We start from the raw sequence: 21,700 nt of genomic DNA, 5'->3' as shown, positions 1-21,700 counted from the left end.
CTGTAGAACCAATTAATTCTAGGAATTTGGGGGGCACAAGAGTACCTGTGTGCTCTTGCCACCCCCCACCCCCATACGTACACGGCCAAGGCTACAGGCTCCCAACAACCCGATACTGTGGTGAGCGGCGCGGGGAGGCCCCCCGCTCTCATGCAATCTCCCTGTCCCCTGCAGAGCTGGCCAAGAGGTACCTGCAGCTGCTTAGGACTTCTGCCCAGCAGCGCTATGCCGACAGGACCCCCGGACCAGGGCAGCCGCTTGCCTTCCCCCAAGCCTACATCCCTCCAATCTTGCAATGGAGCCGGGCCTCAGCGCCCTTCGACACTCAGGAGGGGGCCATTACAGGGGACCCCAAGGCAGAAGATGGCACTGACGTGAACATTCGGGACCTCTTCAATACCAAGGCCAACAGGGGCCCAAGAGTGACGGTGCTTCTGGGGAAGGCGGGCATGGGCAAGACCACGCTGGCCCACTGGCTCTGCCAGAAGTGGGCTGATGGTCAGCTGGACCGCTTCCAGGCCCTGTTCCTTTTCGAATTCCGCCAGCTCAACCTGATCACGGGTTTCTTGACGCTCCCCCAGCTCCTCTTTGATCTGTACCTGAGGCCTGAGGCTGGCCCCGAGGCTGTCTTCCAGTACCTGGAGGAGAATGCTAACGGAATCCTGCTCATCTTTGATGGGCTGGACGAGGTCTTCCACCCCTGCTCCAGCAAGGAGACTGCAGGCCCTGAGGACCCAGCATCAGCCCTCACCCTCTTCTCCCGCCTCTGCCGTGGGACCCTCCTGCCTGGCTGCTGGGTAATGGCCACCTCCCGTCCAGGGAAGCTGCCCGCCTGCCTGCCCACCGAGGCGGCCACGGTCCACATGTGGGGCTTTGACGGACCGCGGGTGGAGGAGTACGTGAGCCGCTTCTTCAGCGACCAGCCATCCCAGGAGGCAGCCGTAGCAGAGTTGCGGACAGACAGACGTCTCTGGAGCATGTGCGCCGTGCCCGCTCTGTGCCGAGTCGCCTGCCTCTGCCTCTACCGTCTGCTCCCGGGCAGCTCTCCGGGCCAGTCTGCGGCCCTCCTGCCCACCATGACCCAGAACTACGTGCAGATGGTGCTAACCCTCAGCCCCCGAGGGTTCCTGCCTGCCGAGTCCCTGCTGGGCCTCGGGGAGGTGGCCCTGAGGGGCCTGGAGACAGGGAAGGTCATCTTCTCTGCAGGTGACATCCCTCCACCCGTGATGGCCTTCGGGGCTGCCCTCGGCCTGATGACCTCCTTCTGTGTGTGCACGGGACCCGGGCACCAGGAGACAGGCTATGCCTTCACCCACGTCAGCCTGCAGGAGTTTTTTGCTGCCCTGCACCTGATGGCCAGCCCCCAGGTGGACAAAGATACACTCTCCCAACATGTCACCCTCACTTCTCGCTGGGTGCAGCGAACCAAAGCTAGACTGGGCCTCTTAGACCACCTTCCCACCTTTCTGGCTGGTCTGGCATCCTGTGCCTGCCGCCCCTTCCTCAGCCTCCTGGCACAGCAGGACGAGGCCTGGGTGGGTACCAAGCAGGCAGCAGTGGTGCAGGCACTGAGGAAGTTGGCCACCCGCAGGCTCACGGGACCAAAGGTTGTAGAGCTGTGTCACTGTGTGGGTGAGACACAGGCGCCTGAGCTGGCTGGCTTCACAGCCCAGAGCCTCCCCCATCAAATGCCCTTCCACAACTTCCTGCTGACCTACGCCGACCTGGCCGCCCTGACCAACATCCTAGGGCACAGGGATGCCCCCATCCACCTGGATTTTGAGGGCTGCCCCCTGGAGCCCCGCTGCCCCGAAGCCCTGGCCGGCTGTGGGCAGGTAGAGAATCTCAGGTGAGAGTAAGGACAGGGGAGCTCTGGGGAGGACCTGGGAACATCCCTGGGAGAGAGCTGGACTTTCGGGAGAGCGGAGGCCAGCCAGTCTCGGCAGAACCCTGCTGAGGAAGACTGAGGAAGAATCTTGAATATCAGAACGGAAAGGTCCCTCCTTACTGCCCCTTAGCCTGTGACACAGTGAGGAAGCTCCTTGCCTCTCCAGGAACTCTGGGGTCCAGTTAGATCTCCTCTAGTCATGGTTTCTGGATTCAGTCTTTCCCTCTCTTTCTCTCAGTCATGGGCTGGAGCATCTCACCCAGGCTGTGCTATTAGAGCCTCTTTGCTTTGGACAGGGTATTTAACCTCTCAGCCTGAGTTTCTTTATCCCTAAAATTAATCAGTAATAATACCTACTTCACAGGGTTGTTGGGAGAATGAGATGAAATAATGCATGAAAAACACTTCGTGGCACAGTTCCTGGCACAGAGTAGAGGCTCGATATGTGTAGTAGCTAGAGAAAAGTTTAGGCTGCAATAACAAAGAATCCCTCCCCCACATAGACAGTGGATTCAATAATGTAGTTGTTTTTGTTGTGTTTTTTTTTTTTTCACTCTTATGGAAGACTCAGAGGTAAGTGGTCCAGGTCAGTGGGATGGCTCAGCTCCACATGGCCATGAAGAGACCCAGGTCCCTTCCATGGTTGCAGCATCATCTCCTTGGGCATCTTGATCTGCATGGTCAAAGCTGGGTCACAGACACATCTGTGTTCTGGCTTGGGGGAAAGTAAAGAGAGAACACGGATTAGACATGCCCAATGTGTTAAAGCTCAGTCCTGGAAATAGAGCACATCCTTTCCACTCACATTCCAGGGGTGACAACACAGTCGGAGTCGTATGGTCACACTGAGCTGCAGGGGAGGCTGGAAAACACCACCTCTGGCTGGGAAACCATGTTCCCAGTTATAGCTACAGTGGAGAATGGGTTTTGGTAGACGATTAGCAGTGTCTGCCATGATATGTATTTGTTACTACTACAACAATTACAGCAACAACCACTACTATTGCCATTACTGGATTAAATTCCATCTCTCAGAGGAGGGAATGGATGATGAACTCTAAGCCCTGCCCACCATTGATCTTCTGCCACTTCGCCTCTTCCTGTGGCAGCTTTAAGAGCAGGAAGTGTGGGGACGCCTTTGCCGAAGCCCTCTCCAGGAGCTTGCCGACAATGGGGAGCCTGAAGAAGCTGGGGTGAGTCAGGGCTTTGGAACCAAGGTGGATCCTCAGCCGGCGATGCTTGGAACTCTCCTCCCGCCCCTCAACCCTACACAGGGCAGATTCCTGGTCTATCCCCTTTCCCATCCCCATTCTTCCCACTATCTTTGCTTACCCTGTAGGTTAGCAGGAAGTAAGATCACTGCTCAAGGCATCAGCCACCTGGTGCAGGCTTTGCCCCTCTGTCCACAGCTGGAAGAGATCAGGTGAGTGATCTCCAGGAGGGCTCGCTGGCTGAGGGGAGGATTCACTGTCCAGGTCCCAGGGCCCCCCCTTGAGACTGGACTGGGTCCTGTATATTGCATTAGGGTCTGGCCACTACTTTTTCAGTGAGACCCAGAGAGGAGAGGCATCAGTCCAAGAACTGGGTGGGACTGGATCCAAACACAAGGCTCCTGGAGACTCCAGAGAAGTGCTAATATTTTGGGACATCTTGAAGGAGCTTGAGTTTTGAGGGTCCCTCCCCTCTTTCTGTGACCCTGAGAGAAGGGATGGCGTTGTGTAGGCAGGTGCTGTGTGGGTACACATAAAGGCATGAAACACACACATACATCCACATTCATGCACATATGTGCACACACACTTGCACTGCCTGCTCACTTAAGTATATGCCACACATACATGCACATGTGCAGCACTCACATGCCTGCACACTTAGATCCACATACACATCTAAGCACGTATGTATGAATATACTCCTGCCCTATGTCTGTGATGAGTGGCCTGAGAAGGGTGGGACCAGGGATCCTCCTCAGCAGCTCTCTGGCAGGACCACTGCTACCTGATATGGCACTTTTATGAGATTTAGAAAAGACACTCTTTCATCCAAGCAGATGCAGCCCAGCACTATGGTTCACTGCTTGTTGAGTGGAGCATTAGCTGGTCCAGAGCTCTGCTCTGTCCCCTCTGCTGGGTGTCTTTGTTCATGATCACTCTGGGTGATGGGGGAAAAGATTAAGGTCACTCACGGACTTCCCTGGTGGTGCAGTGGTTAAGAATCCGCCTGCCAATGCGGGGGACACGGGTTCGAGCCCTGGTCCGGGAAGATCCCACATGCCGCGGAGCAACTAAGCCCGTGCACCACAACTACTGAGCCTACATTCTAGAGCCTGTGAGCCACAACTATGGAGCCTGCGTGCCACAACTACTGAAGCCTGCGCTCCTAGAGCCCGTGCTCCGCAACAAGAGAAGCCACCACAATGAGAAGCCGGGGCGCCGCAATGAAGAGTAGCCCCCACTCACCACAACTAGAGAAAGCCCACGCACAGCAAGAAAGACCCAACACAGCCTAAATAAATAAATATATATATATATATATATAAAAAAGATTAAGGTCACTCTCAATAATTAAGAAAGAAAAATAAATGTCAACAAGTTCACTATTTCTGATCCTTTGTCCTGACCAAGTGATTACACACAGAGGCACCCTTATACTCTTCAGCTGTCTTGTCCCTCTAGCTAGGAACCCAGGCAGGGCTGTTTGTGGACCCCATTTGCCAGGTGGGGAATGTGAGGTCAGAAAGGAAAGCGCTTGGCCTAGGGCTTTGGGTGAATCAGGGCCAGAGATGAGGCTGGAAGCAGCTTCTCCTGCATCCCAGTCTGCTCATCACCTGGGAACCAAGAGGCCCTGCTGAACTCAGGCCTCAGGCACATCCCAGACAGAGCCTAGAGAGCAGGGCGCTGGGTCCCCTCATCCCACCTCATGAGGCCTTCACAGTCCATCATCTGGATCCCTTGGGCCACCAGGCAGAAATGCTCCCAGAGGGACTGAACTGGGATGGAAGTGAGGCCATCAGAGGGCCTTTCCTCCTAGCTGGGCCTGCTGGATACCACGAACTTCTCGTGGGCCCCTGTCTTGTGTCTCCTGCATGAGGATGGCCACGCCTGTCACCTGCCACCTGGGGCTCCCAAGTCTCCCAACCCCAGGGCTGAGGGACTGGGCCTCGGTCTCCCTGCAGCTTTCGGGACAACCAACTCAAGGACTGGGAGGTGCTGAACGTCGTGGAGGTGCTCCCTTGCCTGCCGCGGCTCCGGAAGCTTGAGTAAGCTGTCTTTCCACCACCCCCGCCTGAGTCACCTCCCCCTCCTCCCTTGGAGAGCAGAGAGAGTCTGGGGTGGATGGGATGGGGGATTCACTCCTGACACCTTTGCCACAATCATGCAGGCTGAGCCTCAGCAATGTCTCCACGTCAACCCTACTCTCCTTGACGAATGTGGCGGTCACGTGCCCTACCGTCAGGATGCTGCAGGTCAGGTGAGCAGGAGTGGGGTCCTGGCCTTCAGGGTCTTGAGAAAAGGGGAGGAGAAAGTGGGGATGGGAAAAGGAGGAGGCCACTGGTCTGTAAGACCTACGTGTGCATGCATGAGTCTGTTTTACTCACATCAGTATCTCCAGAGCCTAGCTCAGGCCTGGCACCTCGTACTCAGTAAACAGTGAATGAGTGGAAAGATAAATGGATAGACGGATGGATGGGTGGTTGAGGGAATGAATCAACAAATCTAGGAACAATAGGCAGAGTGGAAGGAATCCTGAGTCCCATGTCGCTCTCCGTGGTGCTGAACTAGCCAGTTCGGGTCACGGGGTAGATGACGTGTCATGCCTCTTAATCCCAACACTGTGGCTCCTATAAAAACTCTCAGCATTCCTAACTTTTATAATTTTTGTAGCAAAAATTGTTTTCCTGACTTTTTAAAACGCTCAGGATTCGTCTAGCAACGACATAGTCACAATTTTACATGTCTGATATTGAGCACTTTTGCCAGTTCTGTTGTTTCTCTGTCGATTACAAAATCAGCTTTCTCTGGATGTTTGGGGCAACACAGGGTGCACAGGTAGGGGGTGATGTACTGGTTTCACGGCTCAGTGTCTGACCCTGCAGGAAGGCGGACCTCATCTTCCTTCTCTCCCCACCCACAGAGACGGCTACAGAGCTACAAGGGTAAGAAGCTAGGGATGGGGTGGGTTTGGGCTCATTCTGAGAAGCAGTCTGGGCTTAGGTAGTTGTGGGGAAAAGTGGCAAAAAGAGCTTAGGAAGAGCTGGAATGCGGGGATTTTTCTTTCCCCTGGGAAATGACTTACTTCTCAGAGTTGGCCAAGGGCTTAGCTTCCTCTAGTGTCTCTGGACCACATCCAGCTCCTGTGATGAGCGGGCATCATCAGAAGTCTCAGAGTGAATCAGACCCTTAGGGAGGACATGAAGATATGGTGAGACTGGCGATACTATGCAGGGAAAACTCTTCCAATTAAAAAAGGAGGAAGGCAATTATGGTACCAACATCTTAGACTTGTTCTGAGAATTAAATGAATTAACACATTTAAAGTGCCTAGAGCACTGCTGGCATCCAGTTGCCATTCAAGCGCTAGCTGTTCCAGCTGTGAATGGATTCCAGCTTGGCCAGTCCTTACTGGGCAGAAATAGGGAAGTTGCCTTCCCATGAAAGAACTTTCTGTGTTTCCCTCACACCCCTCCCTGTGAGACTCAGAGACACATGAAGTTGTATGTCCTCATGCAAGTCCTTTCCCTGCTCTGAGCCTCAATTTCCTCACCCATACAGGGATCTGGGAGGACCAATGTCTTTTTACCCTCTGACTGCATAGAACTATGATGCCCAATACGGTAGCTACTAGCCCATGTGGCTATTTAATTTTATATTAATTAAAATTAAATAAAATGAACATTTCAGTTCATCAGCCACTTTAGCCACATTTCAAGTGCTCAATGGCCACAGGTGGCTAGTGGCTCCCATAGTGGATGGAACAAATAGAAAACATTTCCATCATTGCAGAGAGTTCTTTTGGACAGCACTGATCTAGAAGTCTATGGAAATCCATGATGTTCCAGCATCCCTGCAGCCCCAGTCCTCCCCTGGCCCAGTTGGAGAGAACACTTGGCGGTGCCTTGGCTTCCCACAGCCTGCACCCACATGCAGGCCATGCTCCTGGACTTCTGAATCACAGATGGTACATCTACAAATGGAGACTGTGGCATCTTAGACAATAGCAGCTTCTTTTCACTAAGCTTGCACTTTGTGCCTATGCTGGGCACTTGACCATACATTGTCTCATTCAATCCTTCCATCACTCTATGTGTTGGATGTTGTCATCCCACTTTAGAAAAGAGAAAACTGGGGCTCAGATAGGTGAAGTGACTTACCCAAGGCCATACAGCTATATATGGCAGAGCCAGAATTTGAATAAAGGTCCCAACTGACCTTAAACCTTTTTCCCTGCTGCTTCGCTGAAGCACCTTTAGTACCTTCAGGCAACCATCTTTGTTATTCATTCACTGTGGGTCATGCTATAGGGTCTTCAGTTCCTAGAAACCAAGGGAAGAGGTTTGGTCCATCAGGCCCTGGACTCCTGAGCCCAGGCCACTGTTGGATTTGTTTTTGCCAGAGACCCAGACCTACCGGGAAATGCCAACCAGAGGAAAGAGGCTCAGAGGAGAAGCCTGGCACTCAGGTACCTCAGTGGGATGGGATCCATTGCTTTGAGGGGAGGGATATGATATGGGGGGAGGGTCCCTTCCCAGAGGAGGCATGGCAGGGGCAGGGAAGATAAAGGGAAAAGCAGATGTGGAGCGGGGAAAGGACATGAGTAACCCATCCCGGCCTGAACAAGGAGCACTTGTCATAACAACAATAATAGCTGTAATTTAATGGGCCCTTGCTTTGTGCTTGGCACTGTAGTATTTTATATCCATTACCTCATTGTGATTCTTTTGAAAACCCTGCAAAGTACACATTATTAGTCCCATTTGATAGAGGAGAAAACTGAGTCTCAGATAGGTTAGGTGCCTTATCCCAGGTCACCCAGCTACTGAAAAACAAGGCCAAGATTAGACCCAGGTCTGCCGGCCTCCTGGCTCCTCCAGCTCCTTCCTGGTAGCCGCACTCAGAGCTACAGGAGGCATAGTGTAGCTTCTTACCTTGAGCCTCTCGTCCCTACCCCCGCCGCAGGCTCCAGAAGTGTCAGCTCGGGGTCCATGATGTGGAAGTACTCATAGCCCAGCTCCGGGAAGGTCCACACCTGGATGAAGTGGAGTGAGTATCATGGGGAGCGCTGGGACAGGAGACAGAAAGGGAGGGCAGGGCAGCGTAGGCAAGGCCTCAGCTTTGGGTGGACGGTGTGGGGAAGGGCATGCTGCTTCATTAAGAATTTGGGGGAATCAGATCATCCTAACAGCTACCATTATTTAGCACCCGTCCTGTCCCAGGTGCTTTTACATACATCCTCTCATTTAATCCTTCTATCTCTATGATGTAAGTACTGTTACTATGTGCATTTTATACTGGAGGAAATTAAGCCACGGAAAGGTAAATTTGCTCAAGGTCACAAGGCTAGGAAGAGTCTAGGCCAGGGTTCAGGCTCAGACAGTCTGGCTCCTGGCCTCATCCTCACTGAGATCTGCGAAGCAGAACCCTCATCACATGTAGGTCTTATCTTCCAGCCCACAGCCCTCAGGGTCCCCTCACCCTGTCTTCCTCCCAGAGTAGCATGAGATGACCTTCTCTTTTTGGACTGGAGAAATTCCCATGATGTCCAGCTCCTGAGCAGAGCCTTTGAGAGTGGGGTTTGGGGATTGGTGGAGGTCCTGTCATGTCACGGGGAAGGGACCCCTGCCACGATCATCCCAGGAAATCAAATGGGCATGAAGGTGGGGTGATGGAATGCCATCATGTATTTTGAGTGGCCCCACCCTAGGGCGAGATGGACGGGGTGAGGGCTGCCTTGATGACCAAAGCTTGAGCCTCGACCTTGTCCCATGGGGAGAACCAAGACAGGATTAGAAGGTGGTGTTTACCCAACTCACATACTTCCACCCACCCCGCCACCACCAAGCCTGTCCCTCCCCCAGTTTTCTCACCTGCAGGTGTGCCCCATCACCCAGCTGGTCACACAGACCAGACGCCTCTCAGCTCCCTTGCCCTCCTCCTATAGCCAGTCATCCTGAGTCGACCTACCCCCTATATAGTTCTCAAAACCGTTCTCTTGGGGACTTCCCTGGCAGTCCAGTGGTTAAGACTCTGCACTTCCACTGGAGGGGACATGGGTTCGATCACTGGTCAGGGAACTAAGACCCCGCATGGTCTGGGACTAAGATCCTACATGCTGTGCAGTGCTGCAAAAAGAAAAAAAAAAAAGTTCTCTTTTCTGCATCCTCTTCATCCACCTCCCTAGTCCAGACCACTCTCATCTTTCACTTGGATACCTCTGCACTAGGCTCCCTGCTTCCACCCTGGCCGCCTCCACCTGGCAGTGAACTGCCTTTTACTGCCTGCCCCCTTCCCAGTGCTCAGGATAAGCCCAAATCCTAAAATCCTGTGTGATCCAGAACCGTGCCCCCAACCCCACAAGCCCCATCTGACCCCACCCTCCCACTCCATCTTGAATGCAGACATACCGGCTCCTTTTCAAGTCCTCTAATATGCTATGCCATTGGATCTTTGACTGTACTGTTCCTACTGCCAGGAACACCCTTCCCCCATCTCTCTCCCACCCCTTACCTAATGAACTCCTAGTTTTTCTAGCAAGTAGCTCAAACATCAGGCAAGCCTTTCCTGGTCCCCAGACTAGATCAGATTTCCCTATAAGCGTGGAGCTCATCACAAGAAGTCATTATGTAGGTTGCAGCATAAAGAAACAATTGAGGATGGGGTCTTGAAGTCAGGCTGCCGGAGTTCAAATCCCAGGCCCAACTTTGAGCAAGTGTTTTAACCATCGGTTAACTCATCAGTAAAATGAGGATAATAATAGTGCCTACTTTGTAGGGTTGTTATGAGGATTAAATATCCAATAATTGTAAAAGCATCCAGGACAGTGCCAGGCATGTGGTACGCAATCTTTCAATGTTCATTATAATTGAGTCTCATTTGTTGGAGGGATGCTTTGCCTGTGTGAACGCTGAGGGTTGAGGGGCAGCACAGGACATCAGACCCCTCTGTCTCAGCCTCTCAGGGAACCGGCTGGAAGATGAAGGCTGTCAACTGATGGTGGAGGCTGCACCCCAGCTGCACATCGCCGGGAAGCTGGAGTGAGTGGCCCACCCCACTGTCGGCTACCAGGGAGGGCCCAGGAGAGCCCCAGCTGGTCCCTGCCACCCCTGGTCCCCGTGCCCACAGTCACCAGAAACAGGGCTGCTTCACCGACCAGCTCTGCTTTTTCCCCCAACCCCAGCGTAGTTGGAGTGGTTCAACCATGCCTTGCCTTTGCCTCTGGCATGAGCCGCTTTGTTCCAGTTATTAAAATCCCTTGAACATGTAGAACGTGTTCACTGTACATCAGTAGCTTGTATTCCAGTTTGTCCTGACAACAGCCCCGGGTGGGGCGGGGTGCAGAGTTGCACTGGGGCAGCGCTAGGGTATTGGGTGGATGGGTGCTGGGCTGTTGGAGTGGGAAGTGGTGCAGTGGGATATGGTTTTGGGGTGAAGGGGTGGGTCGTTGTGGTGGTGGAATGAGAAGAAAGGATAGTAGGCTATTGGGCGTGCTGTGGTGTAGCACAGTGTGGGCTAGGGGTGCTATTTGGGGGGGTGGGATGCGTTGGGGTCTTAGCGTCAAGTGGGAGTGGGAGTGGGGGAGTGCTGAGGTTAGGGTATCAGTGGTTTGGAGTCCTGGCTTTGCATTTAGACCCTGGCTCTGTCACTCAGTAGCTTTGTGACCCTGGGAAGGTAGCTTCATATCTCTTGGCCTCAGGTTCCCCATTGGTAAAATGGGATTTAAATGGTGGTTATTTTTCAGAGCAGAAAACTGAGGATCAGAGAAGCAAAAACAGCGAGTGAGCTCCTACTGCTCCAGCTGGAGAACTTTATTCTCTGTGTGGGGCAGGAGGTCATATGCCTCATGGCTCACCCTTTAAGACCCCCCTGGTTGAGGACCCAGGACATTCCACGAGTGACAGCCAGCCAGCGGCTGAGCCAGGAGGAGGCGGCTGGAGCTGTGTGGGGCTGGGGACTCCAGCCGCCCGCTAATGGCCGTCTGCCTCCTCCTCTCCGCAGCCTCAGCAGCAATGGGCTTTCTCTGGCCGGGGTGTGCCGTGTGCTGAGTGCGGTGAGCACGTGCCGGACACTGGCAGAGTTCCACGTCAGGTAGGGACTCCCAGTGGACCACCATCACCCACTCTCACCTCTAGCGTGGAGCTCTTAGGCTCTCCTGTCATTCTCTCTAAGTCCTTGGGATTCTTTCTGGCCCCAGGCCTCTGAGACCCGTAGAAGATGCTGCTAGTGCCCCGCCCAGACCCCCTTTACAGCTGGGCGCCCGTTCCCAGCTGCTGTGGGTGTTGGCTACGCACAGCTTAGACCTCCTCCAGAGAAACGCCCTGGGCCGATAAGAGCCAGGGATGCCTGGGAGGTTCCACACCCCCTTATCCTCCCAACCAGGAGTGGCCAATGGCAGAGGCAGAGGTATAACCCTCCGGCCCCCTTACCTCCGGTGGGACAAACTTTTAGTGCTATTGACGTTACCAAGTCCAAGCTGGCTCTGCTTGCCGCACGACAGGCCAATGAATTGGAGACGAGGTGTTGAGGCAAGGAAGGCGACTTTATTCAGAAAGCCGGCACCGAGAAGATGGCAGACTAGGGTCTCCGAGAAACCATCTTATCGGGGTTTGGATGCCAGTTTCTCTTATAGAACAGAGAGGGGGAGGAGATGAGGAAGTAAAAAGGCCATACGTTTTGCAAATATCCCCTGGAATGGCCAGCCTCCGGGAGGGGATGTGTTAATTTCTTCTTTCTTGCAGCCGGCCACAGGTGGGCGGGGTCAGGATGCTTCCCTGAACAAAGGCACTTTGGTTTAACATTCAGGCAGAGGGTCAGGGTTCTCCAAGGCAGGCCATTATGTACAGACAGTATCCTTTTAGTGAACAAAAGCAATGGGAAGCAAAGGTTAAAGTAAAAGAAACAGATCCAACAGGTAGTCAGATTTGGCTCTTCTGTGTTGCATTCATGCTCCCTGTGGGATCAGGCTGAGGACCTGCCCTGTTCTGCTTCCCTCGGTCCCTTACTGGTTTCTCCTGAGATCAGGCCCTCAGTACATCATGTACACAGTGACCAAGTGACTGTGCTTCTAAGGGAACCCCACCTCAGACAGGGCCCAACCTTATTTCTGTAAGTCTCTGCATTCAGTCTGGGCAGCTGAGGACAGATGCTAATTAATGTCAACACAGTCCCCACCCATAGGGGCTCTCCTGCTTTCAACACCCCTTGAAGGAGGAAAGGGAGACCAGATTCACCCACGAGGTGGTACTAGGGGCCTTGGTTCACTGTATATAATGATTCAGTAAAGGCCCCTAGGGCGTTCCAAATGACACTGCATTCACTTCTAGGAATTTATAATGAAGAAATCACCGTGACTGTGCAAACACTTTGACCTGCGGGATGTTCACCTCAGTATTGATTATAATAGGAAAAAAATGAAAATAACTTAAATCTTTAATAGTAAGATGTTAGTGATACTAGTTAAGTAAACTAAGTTGCCTCCAGAGAGAAGAACTGATGGAACCATGATATAGCTGCAGCTTTAGTGTGGGGGGATGACTCTGGCATATTAAGTAAACATAAAAATTTTAATTCATCAGGGGGAATTCCCTGGTGGTCCAGTGGTTAGGACTCGGTGCTTTCACTGCCGTGGCCCAGGTTCAATCAGATCCCACAAGCCACGCGGTGTGGCTAAAAAAAACAAAAACAAAAACTTAAAAAAACTTTTTTTTTAATTCCTCATTTTTATTATAAAGCTTTTCAATCAAACTGAAAGCTAGAGAGAATGGTATAATGAACTCCCCAGCTCCCACCAATAATTACCAGCATCATGTAACCCTTGCTTCATCTGTCCTTTGAAATATTAATTTTTAAAAGGGAATCTGTAAATTTAATCCCATCTTTGAAGAAAGAAAAAGAAAGAATATTAACTGCATTAAGAAGACAGAAGACTTGAAGGACCCACTCCACATGTTATCATGTGATATCAGTGATAATTGATATGTGGAAGAGATTGTGGGTGATTTTTCTTTATTTTCTTCTTATTTTACTATATTTTCTAAGTTCTCCAGAGGGAAGAAGAATAACTTTTGTCATAGGAAATATATATATAACATTCACTTGGAAAGGCGAGGTTAGGGATGTTCTGGACTCTGTGTCTGTCCCGACCTGGCAGTGGCCTCACCGCACAGGGGTGAGTACCCTCAGGCGAGAGAAGACATCAGGGCAAAGTCAGAGGAAGCGCAGCAGCTAGAGGCAGGGGGATGGCACCTTAGAGGTCCCTGGAGGCCAGGCTAAAAATATGACCCAGCAGCAGCTGGGCCCCCCCGCAGCTGCCTCCTCTCTCCCCTCCTCTCTGCAGCCTGCTGCACAAAACTGTGGTCCTCAAGTTTGCCCCAGAGCCGGAGGAGCAGGAGGTGACCCAGAAAAGGTAGGGCCAGGACCGTCCCCTCCTTGACCACCACAGCTGGACAGTGTAACTCAACAGCCGGGGGCCTTGACAAATTCACGAAGGCACAAGAAGCCAGCAGGCTTGGCTGGGGATGAAGCCCTGAGGGGAGGCTCAGAGGACAAACTGCCTCCCCATTTCCCAAGTGGTACCTGAAGAGGGCCCTGGGATGCCAGATGCAGACGGCAGACTGGGGCAGGGGTGGGGTAGCCAGAGAGCTACGCGTGGGAGATGGAGGCCCTTCAGCCTAAACCCAGAGGATAGCCTGGCCTGTAGCTCTGATTCTGGTCAGAACTTCTGGCTCCCTTTGGCACAAGGACCCTTTAGAGGGTGTTTGCCTCCACCAGGGTTCCTTCCTGGATTGCCCCAGGCCAGCACCTGAGCAGAGACTCAGCTCTTTGCTCCTCAGTGTGCACCTACAATCTCTTCTGTAGGGTCTGAGCTTTAGAAGACTCGCTTGCAGCTGAGGCTGACATCTTTGAAGGCACTGCTGGTGATGAGATTAATGATCCTAAGAGCCAAGGTTAACTGAGCACTTACTATGCACCAAGCAGCAAACTAAGGCAATTCACCTATGTTCTCCCAGTACCAGGCTAAGTGATTTGTCCCAGGTCACACAGCCAGGAAGCCGAGAAGCCCAGCTGGAACCAAGGTCTGACTGTCCCCAGGTCTCATATAGGGATTGAATGGTGGGAAGTGAGGCTAAGGCTGGAGTGTGAGGCAGTGGATGAGGTGTGTGCTCAGCATGGCCTTGGTGTGTGTCCCTCCAGGGCTGCGTTTCCTGACAGCCTTACATTCCAGACGCCCTCTGATCCGCCCCTGTGTGCCCCAAGGATCAGGTACCGTGATGGCCTGCAGGCCCCGAGCATGGTTCCCGCCTCCCCGCTTCCTGGGCACAGAGCCTGTCCCTGGGTCCCCAGTGCCAGGTGCTCCCTGGAGGACACAACCTGCTGTCATGTCCTGGTTTTCCTGCCTCCCGTCTCCCCCGCCCAGCCCACCCCAGAAGGGGCTCACATGGCAGACCCCCAGTCACCTTCCCTGCCCACGGTTCCCACCCCCCTTAGCTCCCCCGACCTCCAGTAGTTGAGGGCTTGTGGGAACTCTGGACAGAGAAAATGGGGAGCATGCGGCCCCTTCGTTCCCGATCCTGTGGCCTAGGCCTGGGGACTCAGCTCGGCCCCCCCCAGGGCTCCCATCACAACTCTTCCAGCCTCCTCTCTGATTCTGTGTCCATCTGAATCCCCCTCCCTGTCTGTCTGTCCTCCTCTGGCACTCAATTTCCCTCTCAGTCTCTTTCTGTGTCTGTCTCCTTCCCTCCCTCTCTTATCTCGGTGTCTCTCCATCTTGGTCTCTCTCTGTGTCTCTGACTCTCTCTGGCTCTTCTCTGCCCGTGTGACATCTCACGTGTGCTGTGTGTCGGTCCCTCTTTGCCTGTCCGGGTGCCCGATGCGTCCCAGTCCCCTTTCCACAAGCCTCTCTGCCTGTGTATCTGGGGGTGGGGGGCCCCGCTCGCCTCTGTTGAGCGGGGCAGGCGCTACAGGGCTGTGGTCCTACCCTCCCTAGGCTGACACACTGTGCCCTGCAAGCCCAGCACCTAGAGCACCTCTGCAAAGCACTGGGAGGAGGTTGCTGCCTCTGTCACCTCGAGTGAGTAGTTGCTGGAAGGCGGGTGGTGGGGCCCATTAGTGGGGAGGTGTTAGTGTGTTGCATTTTGTTCTGTGTTTTAAGATTTAGGGTCATCTATTCTTTCCCCGCTGCAATCAGGAACCCCTTAGAGAACCTGGTGAAAGTTGTGACTCTTCCCCCTAAAATACAGGTTCCCCCATATTTGACACTCTCTGAAGCCCAAGCCTAACCCCTCAGGGGTCACAAACCTGAGGATAAGAACCCGAGGGGAGGGGGGGTCCAGTGGTTAAGACTCCACGCTTCCAATGCAGGGGGCGCGGGTTGGATCCCTGATCGGGGAACTAAGATCCCACGTCCACATGCTGGGAGACCCCAGCTGACCCCGTGCCATGTGCTGAGATCCGGCCTGGCAGCCCAGGACGGTATCCCAGTTTCAGGAGAAGCTGAGTGACTGGGGTGGAGGGCGAGCTCCTGCTGTCTCCACCCCCCGCCCTCCGCTGACCTGTCCTCCGCCCTTGCCCCTCCCAGCTTATCAGGCAATGCTCTCGGGAACAAAGGTGCGGCCCTGCTGGCTCAGCTGCTTCCGGGGCTGGGCGCTCTGCAGTCCTTGAAGTGAGTAGCCCTGGGGGCAAAGCCTCTGAGGTTTGATCTCATCGGGATGAGAGGAGGTGTGTGGGAAGGGGGGGATGGAGATGACGGGGTGGGGGGGTGTCCCATCTCACTCCCTCCCGGGGTTATCGTAAAGGTTACATCAGACGATGCACGTCAACCACCCGGGCCAGTCCCTGACGCGTGGCAAGTGCCCAGGACAGGGTAGTTACTACTGCGTTTCTCACTAAAATAGACGCTGGTCTCTGTGACTCAATGATCCAGCTTCTGAGTTAGGCCTTCATTTCTCAAACCTGTCTCCCTGTCTCTGCGCAGGCTCTCTGGGAGGCCCAGGCAGGCGGGGCTGGGAAGTATTACCTGATTAATATAACAGCTGGCAGCCATTCTGGCCCTGGGGGGCGGGGAGGGGCCGTTTGACGGGGTTGGGGTGGGGGGAGGGGGCCCTGGCCAGGTAGGCAGGAAGGGTGTCCGGGGAGACTTGAGAGCCCTGAGCACCTGGCAGAGAGGGGGGGGAGATGTTCGCTACGGGAGGGAGGCCCTGGAAGGAGGCCGTGAACCCCCAGACTTTGCCTGCAGCCAACCAGAGTTTCTAGGCCCTTAAAGGTCCCTGAGTTCCTGGCTCACATGCCCCCTCCTCCTCCTCCCTGGCTCTTCTGGGCCCAAGGGAGAGGCTTCCTGGCCGCAGGAACCTGGTCACAGACCCTAGGTTCCCAGTGTCCCTGGACAAATTACATCACCTTCTCTGAGCCCCTGGTTCCCAGTCAGTTAACACAGAAACTCTGGAGGCGGTGGCTATGGTTTTCGCTGTAACCAGTGCTGTGGCCTGTGGGCACTGCCTGCTCAGGCCGCCTTGCTGGGAAGCTGGGACCAGAGGAGGTTGCCTCTGTTCCCGTTCAGGGCCTGCGGGGGGTGGGGGTGGGGGAAGGCCTCGCCGCCATTGCAGGCAAATTTTATGCAAATTGAAATCCCCCGTGACCTTCTCAATACTGAGAATGCCTGGTGTGATCCCAGCCTGTGAGGTCTGCACTCGCCTGCCAGTCTCCCAGTGCCCGAGGAGTGCAGCGTTAAGTGGCAAATATAAACCACCAGGACAGACTGACCACGAAAGAAAGGGAAAGCTCTGTCCCTGCTCCTTGAACAAGAGGCCCCACATTTTCACTTTGCACTGGGCACTGCCCCTCCTTGATCAGGTGGGGAAACTGAGGCACATGTCTGGCTCATAGGCGGAGGGAACCACTGAGTTCCAATCTCAGCTCTGTCACCAACATGTCTCATAATCTTGGGCAAGACCTTGCTGCTCTCTGGACCTCAGTTTCCCCATCTGTGCAATGGGGAGTTGGCAGAGGTGCTCTGACCATCCGGGGTTCAGTGTGTTCCATCATCTGGAACAGGGAGGGACAGCCCTCCCCTGCCCTGTGCTCTGACCACAAAGAGGGTGTTTTTGAGTCCTGAGTGACCTCTGTCAGCATCGTCCCTCTGATTCTCCAGCCTCAGTGAGAACGGTTTGTCCCTGGATGCTGTATTCAGTTTGACCCAGTGCTTCTCTACTCTGCCGTGGCTTTTGCACTTGGACTTCAGGTGAGAGTGTCCCTGGGACCCCACTCTGTCCCTCATCTGTCCCATTCACGATATAGCATCCTCAGAGCCCTGGTATGATACCAGGTCCAGTGAACATGCAATGCGTGTCTGTGAAATGAATGAATAGACGAATGAGTGAAATATAGCTCCAGGGACACTCAAATTTCTCCAAATTCACCACGGGGCACAATCCATCGACTCTCCCGTACTTACTCTCTGGATTGTTCTGGGAGACTTTTAAGGAAACTGGGAGCTCCCTGGTGGGAGCTTGAGTTCTCAGGGACCCGCCTGAATTGTGGGGTCTCTGGAGCTGATGAGAGTGTAGAAGGGAAGGCACCTAGCCAAGCGGCCCCGGGGAAGGCAAAGCAGATCATCCATGGTTTCAGGTGAAGTCCATCTATTCCTCCCCTCCCCCTTCCAAGAATGGGTGTTACGGTAGCAGACAGACCAGGTTCAAATATAGGCTTACCACTTACCTGCTGTGCCGCTTTGAGCAGGTCACTGCATCTCTTGATACCTCAGTTTCCTCATCTGTGAAGCAGGGGTAAGAACACTTCCTTAAAACCATAAACAAGACGAAAAGACAACCCTCAGAATGGGAGAAAATATTTGCAAACGAAGCAACTGACAAAGGATTAACCTCCAAAATTTACAAGCAGCTCATGCAGCTCAATATCAAAAAAACGAACAACCCAATCCAAAAATGGGCAGAAGACCTAAATAGACATTTCTCCAAAGAAGATATACAGATTGCCAACAAACGTATGAAAGAATGCTCAACATCACTAATTATTAGATAAATGCAAATCAAAACTACAATGAGGTATCACCTCACACTGGTCAGAATGGCCATCATCAAAAAATCTACGAACAATAAGTGCTGGAGAGGGTGTGGAGAAAAGGGAACCCTCTTGCACTGTTGGTGGGAATGTAAATTGATACAGCCACTATGGAGAACAGTATGGAAGTTCCTTAAAAAACTAAAAATAGAACTACCATATGACCCAGCAATCCCACTACTGGGCATATACCCTGAGAAAACCATAATTCAAAAAGAGTCCTGTACCACATTGTTCATTGCAGCTCTATTTACAATAGCCAGGACATGGAAGCAACCTAAGTGTCCATCGACAGCTGAATGGATAAAGAAGATGTGGCACATATATACAATGGAATAGTACTCAGCCATAAAAAGAAATGAAATTGAGTTATTTGTAGTGAGGTGGATGGACCTAGAGTCTGTCATACAGAGTGAAGTAAGTCAGAAAGAGAAAAACAAATACCATATGCTAACACATATATATGGAATCTTAAAAAAAAAAAAGTTCTGAAGAACCTAGGGGCAGGACAGGAATAAAGACGCAGACGTAGAGAATGGACTTGAGGACACGGGGACGGGGAAGGGTAAGCTGGGACGAAGTGAGAGAGTGGCATGGACATATACACACTACCAAATGTAAAATCGATAGCTAGTGGGAAGCAGCCGCATAGCACAGGGAGATCAGCTCGGTGCTTTGTGACCACCTAGAGGGGTGGGAGAGGAAGGGCGGGAGGGAGACACAAGAGGGAGGAGATATGGGGATGCATGTATACATACAGCTGACTCACTTTGTTATACAGCGGGAACTAACACACCATTGTAAAGCAATTATACTCCAATAAGGATGTTAAAAAACAAAACACTTCCTTACCTCACAATTTTATTGTGAGAATCAAAGGAAATCATATCGGTGGTGTGCTTTGTATGTATATTTACTGTCCTATTTGCTGAGAAAACAGGCCACCATCCAGGTCTTCCTTGACCCAGCCTGTCTGGTCTCTTGCCGCTGCCTCGGAAGGGGGCCCTTGGCCCTTTCTCAGGCTGCCGCCTCCTCTCTGCCTGCAGCTCTGAGAGCCAACGCGTCATCCTGAGAGGTGATGGAAGAGACAGGTAAGGAGGGAAAGCTCTGAGGTTGGGGGGCCTCCCCTCTCTCTCTCTGGTCCCCATTTCCTATAGGTGCCCCCAACCCGCAGGCCCATGCTGACTGTTAGCCCAGGTCTGGCAGGCTGGAATTAATCACTTCTGTAACCCCCTCCCCCATATAAATATGCAGTAATCAGCTGCTTTCAATCTTTTCTAAGAAGGAGTGCACATGGGAGGGAGGGGCTGACGGGAGATGCTGCAGCAGAGCAGGTGTTAGGAGAGCGGATGTGTGGGAGGGTAGAGGGGAGCCGCTGTGTTTCTGCCACTGAGGACCTTTGCAGCACTTTGCAGCGTCCTGACTTAATACGAATCCCTGCCCTTTCACACTCTGAGTATCACATTAGAGAAGCCAAGAACCGTTGGTGCTCTGAAAAAGTTTCCACATCTTTGCAGTAAACAAGTTATTTCTCCACAGGTGTTCCCGGCTGCCCCCTAGTGGAGCCCGGCACCCTGGTCTCACATGGGCAAAAGCACAGGGCTCCTAAAGCGGGGCCAGCTGGGCAGAGTGCATTTCCAGCTAATGTGTTAGAGAAAAACACTGCCGTAGCAGGTGGGCTGCCTGAAGCCGGGGTGGTATTGCTTGCCGAGCTAGGGTCTCCATTTCTGGGAACTCTCTGGGTTCTTGAAGCCAGAAGAATTGAGGCACAGAGAGGTGGATGATACCTACAGCAGTGGTCAGAAAGAGGAGGGCTCTGTCCTAGCTCCCCTCGACCTGCTCAGGTGCTGCCCACCCGGACAGGTATAAGCTGCTGGCGTCCTCACTCTGGCTTCCCTTCCCTGGGCCTCAGTTGCCCCATCCGTACAGGGAGGGGCTTGACTGTCCCGAGGGCCCCTTCCAGCCCCGACTAATGAGTCTAGTCTTCCAATGTGGATGCTTTGAACTTTCCTTTCAAAATGATTTCCCCACTCCTAGGGATCTGTTGGCTGCTGGATCTTTGCCAGAGTTCCAAGCTGGAGCCCAGTTCTTGGGGTTCGGTCAGCGCCGCATCTCCAGGAGCTTCTGGTACCATCTTACCCACTTCTCGTTTAGGGGTAACCACAATGGGGTAAAGGGTGAGGGAGTGGAGAGCCTGGGGGTTGGGAGAGAGGGGAAAGAGAGTTTGAGAGAAGAGGGAAGAAAGATGGGCAAGTGTGAGGGCTGGTGACGGGGCTGCTGGCTCCAGCGTTCCCTGTAGAGAAGATTCTGCATTGTTTTCTCCGAAGACTTCCCAGCTCTGCCATGAGGGGCTGCAAGACCCTGGCTGGGCTCCTCCCCTCTCTGGGGCTTGATTTCCTCACCTAAGAAGAGAGACACGTTAGCTGGGGCCTGAACAGCGTTCTCTGGGGACGGCGTGGGCGGGATCCCAGGCAGGCGGGACAGCTCGTGCAGAGGCCCAGGGGAGTGAAGGCTTGGCTCTGGGGAAGCATTTCTGTGTGGCTAGAGCTTATTATACGGGGAGAGTGGAGGCGAGTGAAGACATGGGAAAGGCGTTTTGCTTTCAGCCTAAGGATAACGGGGAGCCACAGAGGGTTTCCAGCACAGGAGAGGCTGGCCAGGTTTGTATTTGTTAACGATAAGACGCTGGCAGGGTGGAGGATTGCAGGGAGGCAAGAGGGGGAGCCCAGGGGGCGTTCAAGTGGCCCAGGCGAGTGACAACGATGGCCTGGATGTAGGCAGGGGCAGTGGGGAGGACTTGGGACTGGACGAGGGCAGCTGGGCGCTCAGGGGGCCTTGACTGTTTCTGTCGGAGCCGGGGGACTGGGGGCTGTGAGGGGTGGAGAGTGTGCCCTGTTGGCACTGCAGGGGCTGGCGGCCTGCAGGTTGGGGAGGGGAGTTGTTGGGAGAAGCGGAGAGCCCTTGGGGCTGGACACGGACCCTGAGCCCTCCCTGACCCCCTCGCCCTGCCCGCTGCCCCTTTTCAGCCTCAGGGAATGTCAGCTGGAGCCCATGAGCCTCTCCCGCCTCTGTGAGACTCTGGAGAAGTGCCCGGGGCCTCTGGAAGTCAAGTAAGTACGGAAGACACAGCCCCAGGGGCACAACGTGGGCACCTGCCCGGTGACCTGGGGTGGGGTGTCCTGGTTAGAGACCAGGTGGGTCCCTCCTGGTCCCTTCCTGCCAGACCCCGTAGCCCTACCCCATGGGATTTCCCTAACCCATTGGTGGAAGGCTCCTTGCCTCCCAATGGCCCCAGCTTCAGGCACCTCGTCCCTCCCACTGAGAGAGGCCGTGCCGGGCCCGGGGCTTCATCTCCCTATCGGCTCAACTGAGGGCACCTGGGAGCCCCAGTCTGCCCCCCCCTCCACCTCTGGAGCCCCACCCTGGCATCCAGCTGGGCCTGCCTCTGTGGCTGGAGCCTGTCATTCTGAAGGCTCCTCCTCAGGGCATCCCCCAGCCCGGCTTACCAGCTCACCCCAGAACA

At 53.7% G+C, this 21,700-nt stretch overlaps 1 protein-coding gene across 1 annotated transcript in view; it reads left to right on the top strand.

The window, feature by feature from the left end:
• The window catches only part of NLRC5 (NLR family CARD domain containing 5), a 92,462-nt gene that overhangs the window by 39,825 nt on the left and 30,937 nt on the right, over positions 1-21,700 (top strand). Inside the window, exons 6-23 of the mRNA XM_057534998.1 lie at positions 175-1,849; positions 2,998-3,081; positions 3,228-3,311; positions 5,064-5,147; positions 5,270-5,359; positions 5,985-6,044; positions 7,502-7,567; positions 8,065-8,148; positions 10,056-10,139; positions 11,101-11,190; positions 13,439-13,507; positions 14,296-14,364; positions 15,089-15,172; positions 15,680-15,763; positions 17,249-17,338; positions 19,224-19,268; positions 20,215-20,304; positions 21,204-21,287. Of these exons, the coding sequence (XP_057390981.1) occupies positions 175-1,849; positions 2,998-3,081; positions 3,228-3,311; positions 5,064-5,147; positions 5,270-5,359; positions 5,985-6,044; positions 7,502-7,567; positions 8,065-8,148; positions 10,056-10,139; positions 11,101-11,190; positions 13,439-13,507; positions 14,296-14,364; positions 15,089-15,172; positions 15,680-15,763; positions 17,249-17,338; positions 19,224-19,268; positions 20,215-20,304; positions 21,204-21,287 (3,016 nt within the window). The remainder of the gene's footprint in view (positions 1-174; positions 1,850-2,997; positions 3,082-3,227; positions 3,312-5,063; positions 5,148-5,269; positions 5,360-5,984; positions 6,045-7,501; positions 7,568-8,064; positions 8,149-10,055; positions 10,140-11,100; positions 11,191-13,438; positions 13,508-14,295; positions 14,365-15,088; positions 15,173-15,679; positions 15,764-17,248; positions 17,339-19,223; positions 19,269-20,214; positions 20,305-21,203; positions 21,288-21,700) is intronic.

The sequence above is a fragment of the Balaenoptera acutorostrata genome, chromosome 19 (assembly GCF_949987535.1).
Source record: "Balaenoptera acutorostrata chromosome 19, mBalAcu1.1, whole genome shotgun sequence".
NCBI lineage: Eukaryota > Metazoa > Chordata > Mammalia > Artiodactyla > Balaenopteridae > Balaenoptera > Balaenoptera acutorostrata.
Note: the sequence above shows the minus strand (reverse complement) of the source record. Positions and strands in the feature narration are given on the sequence as shown.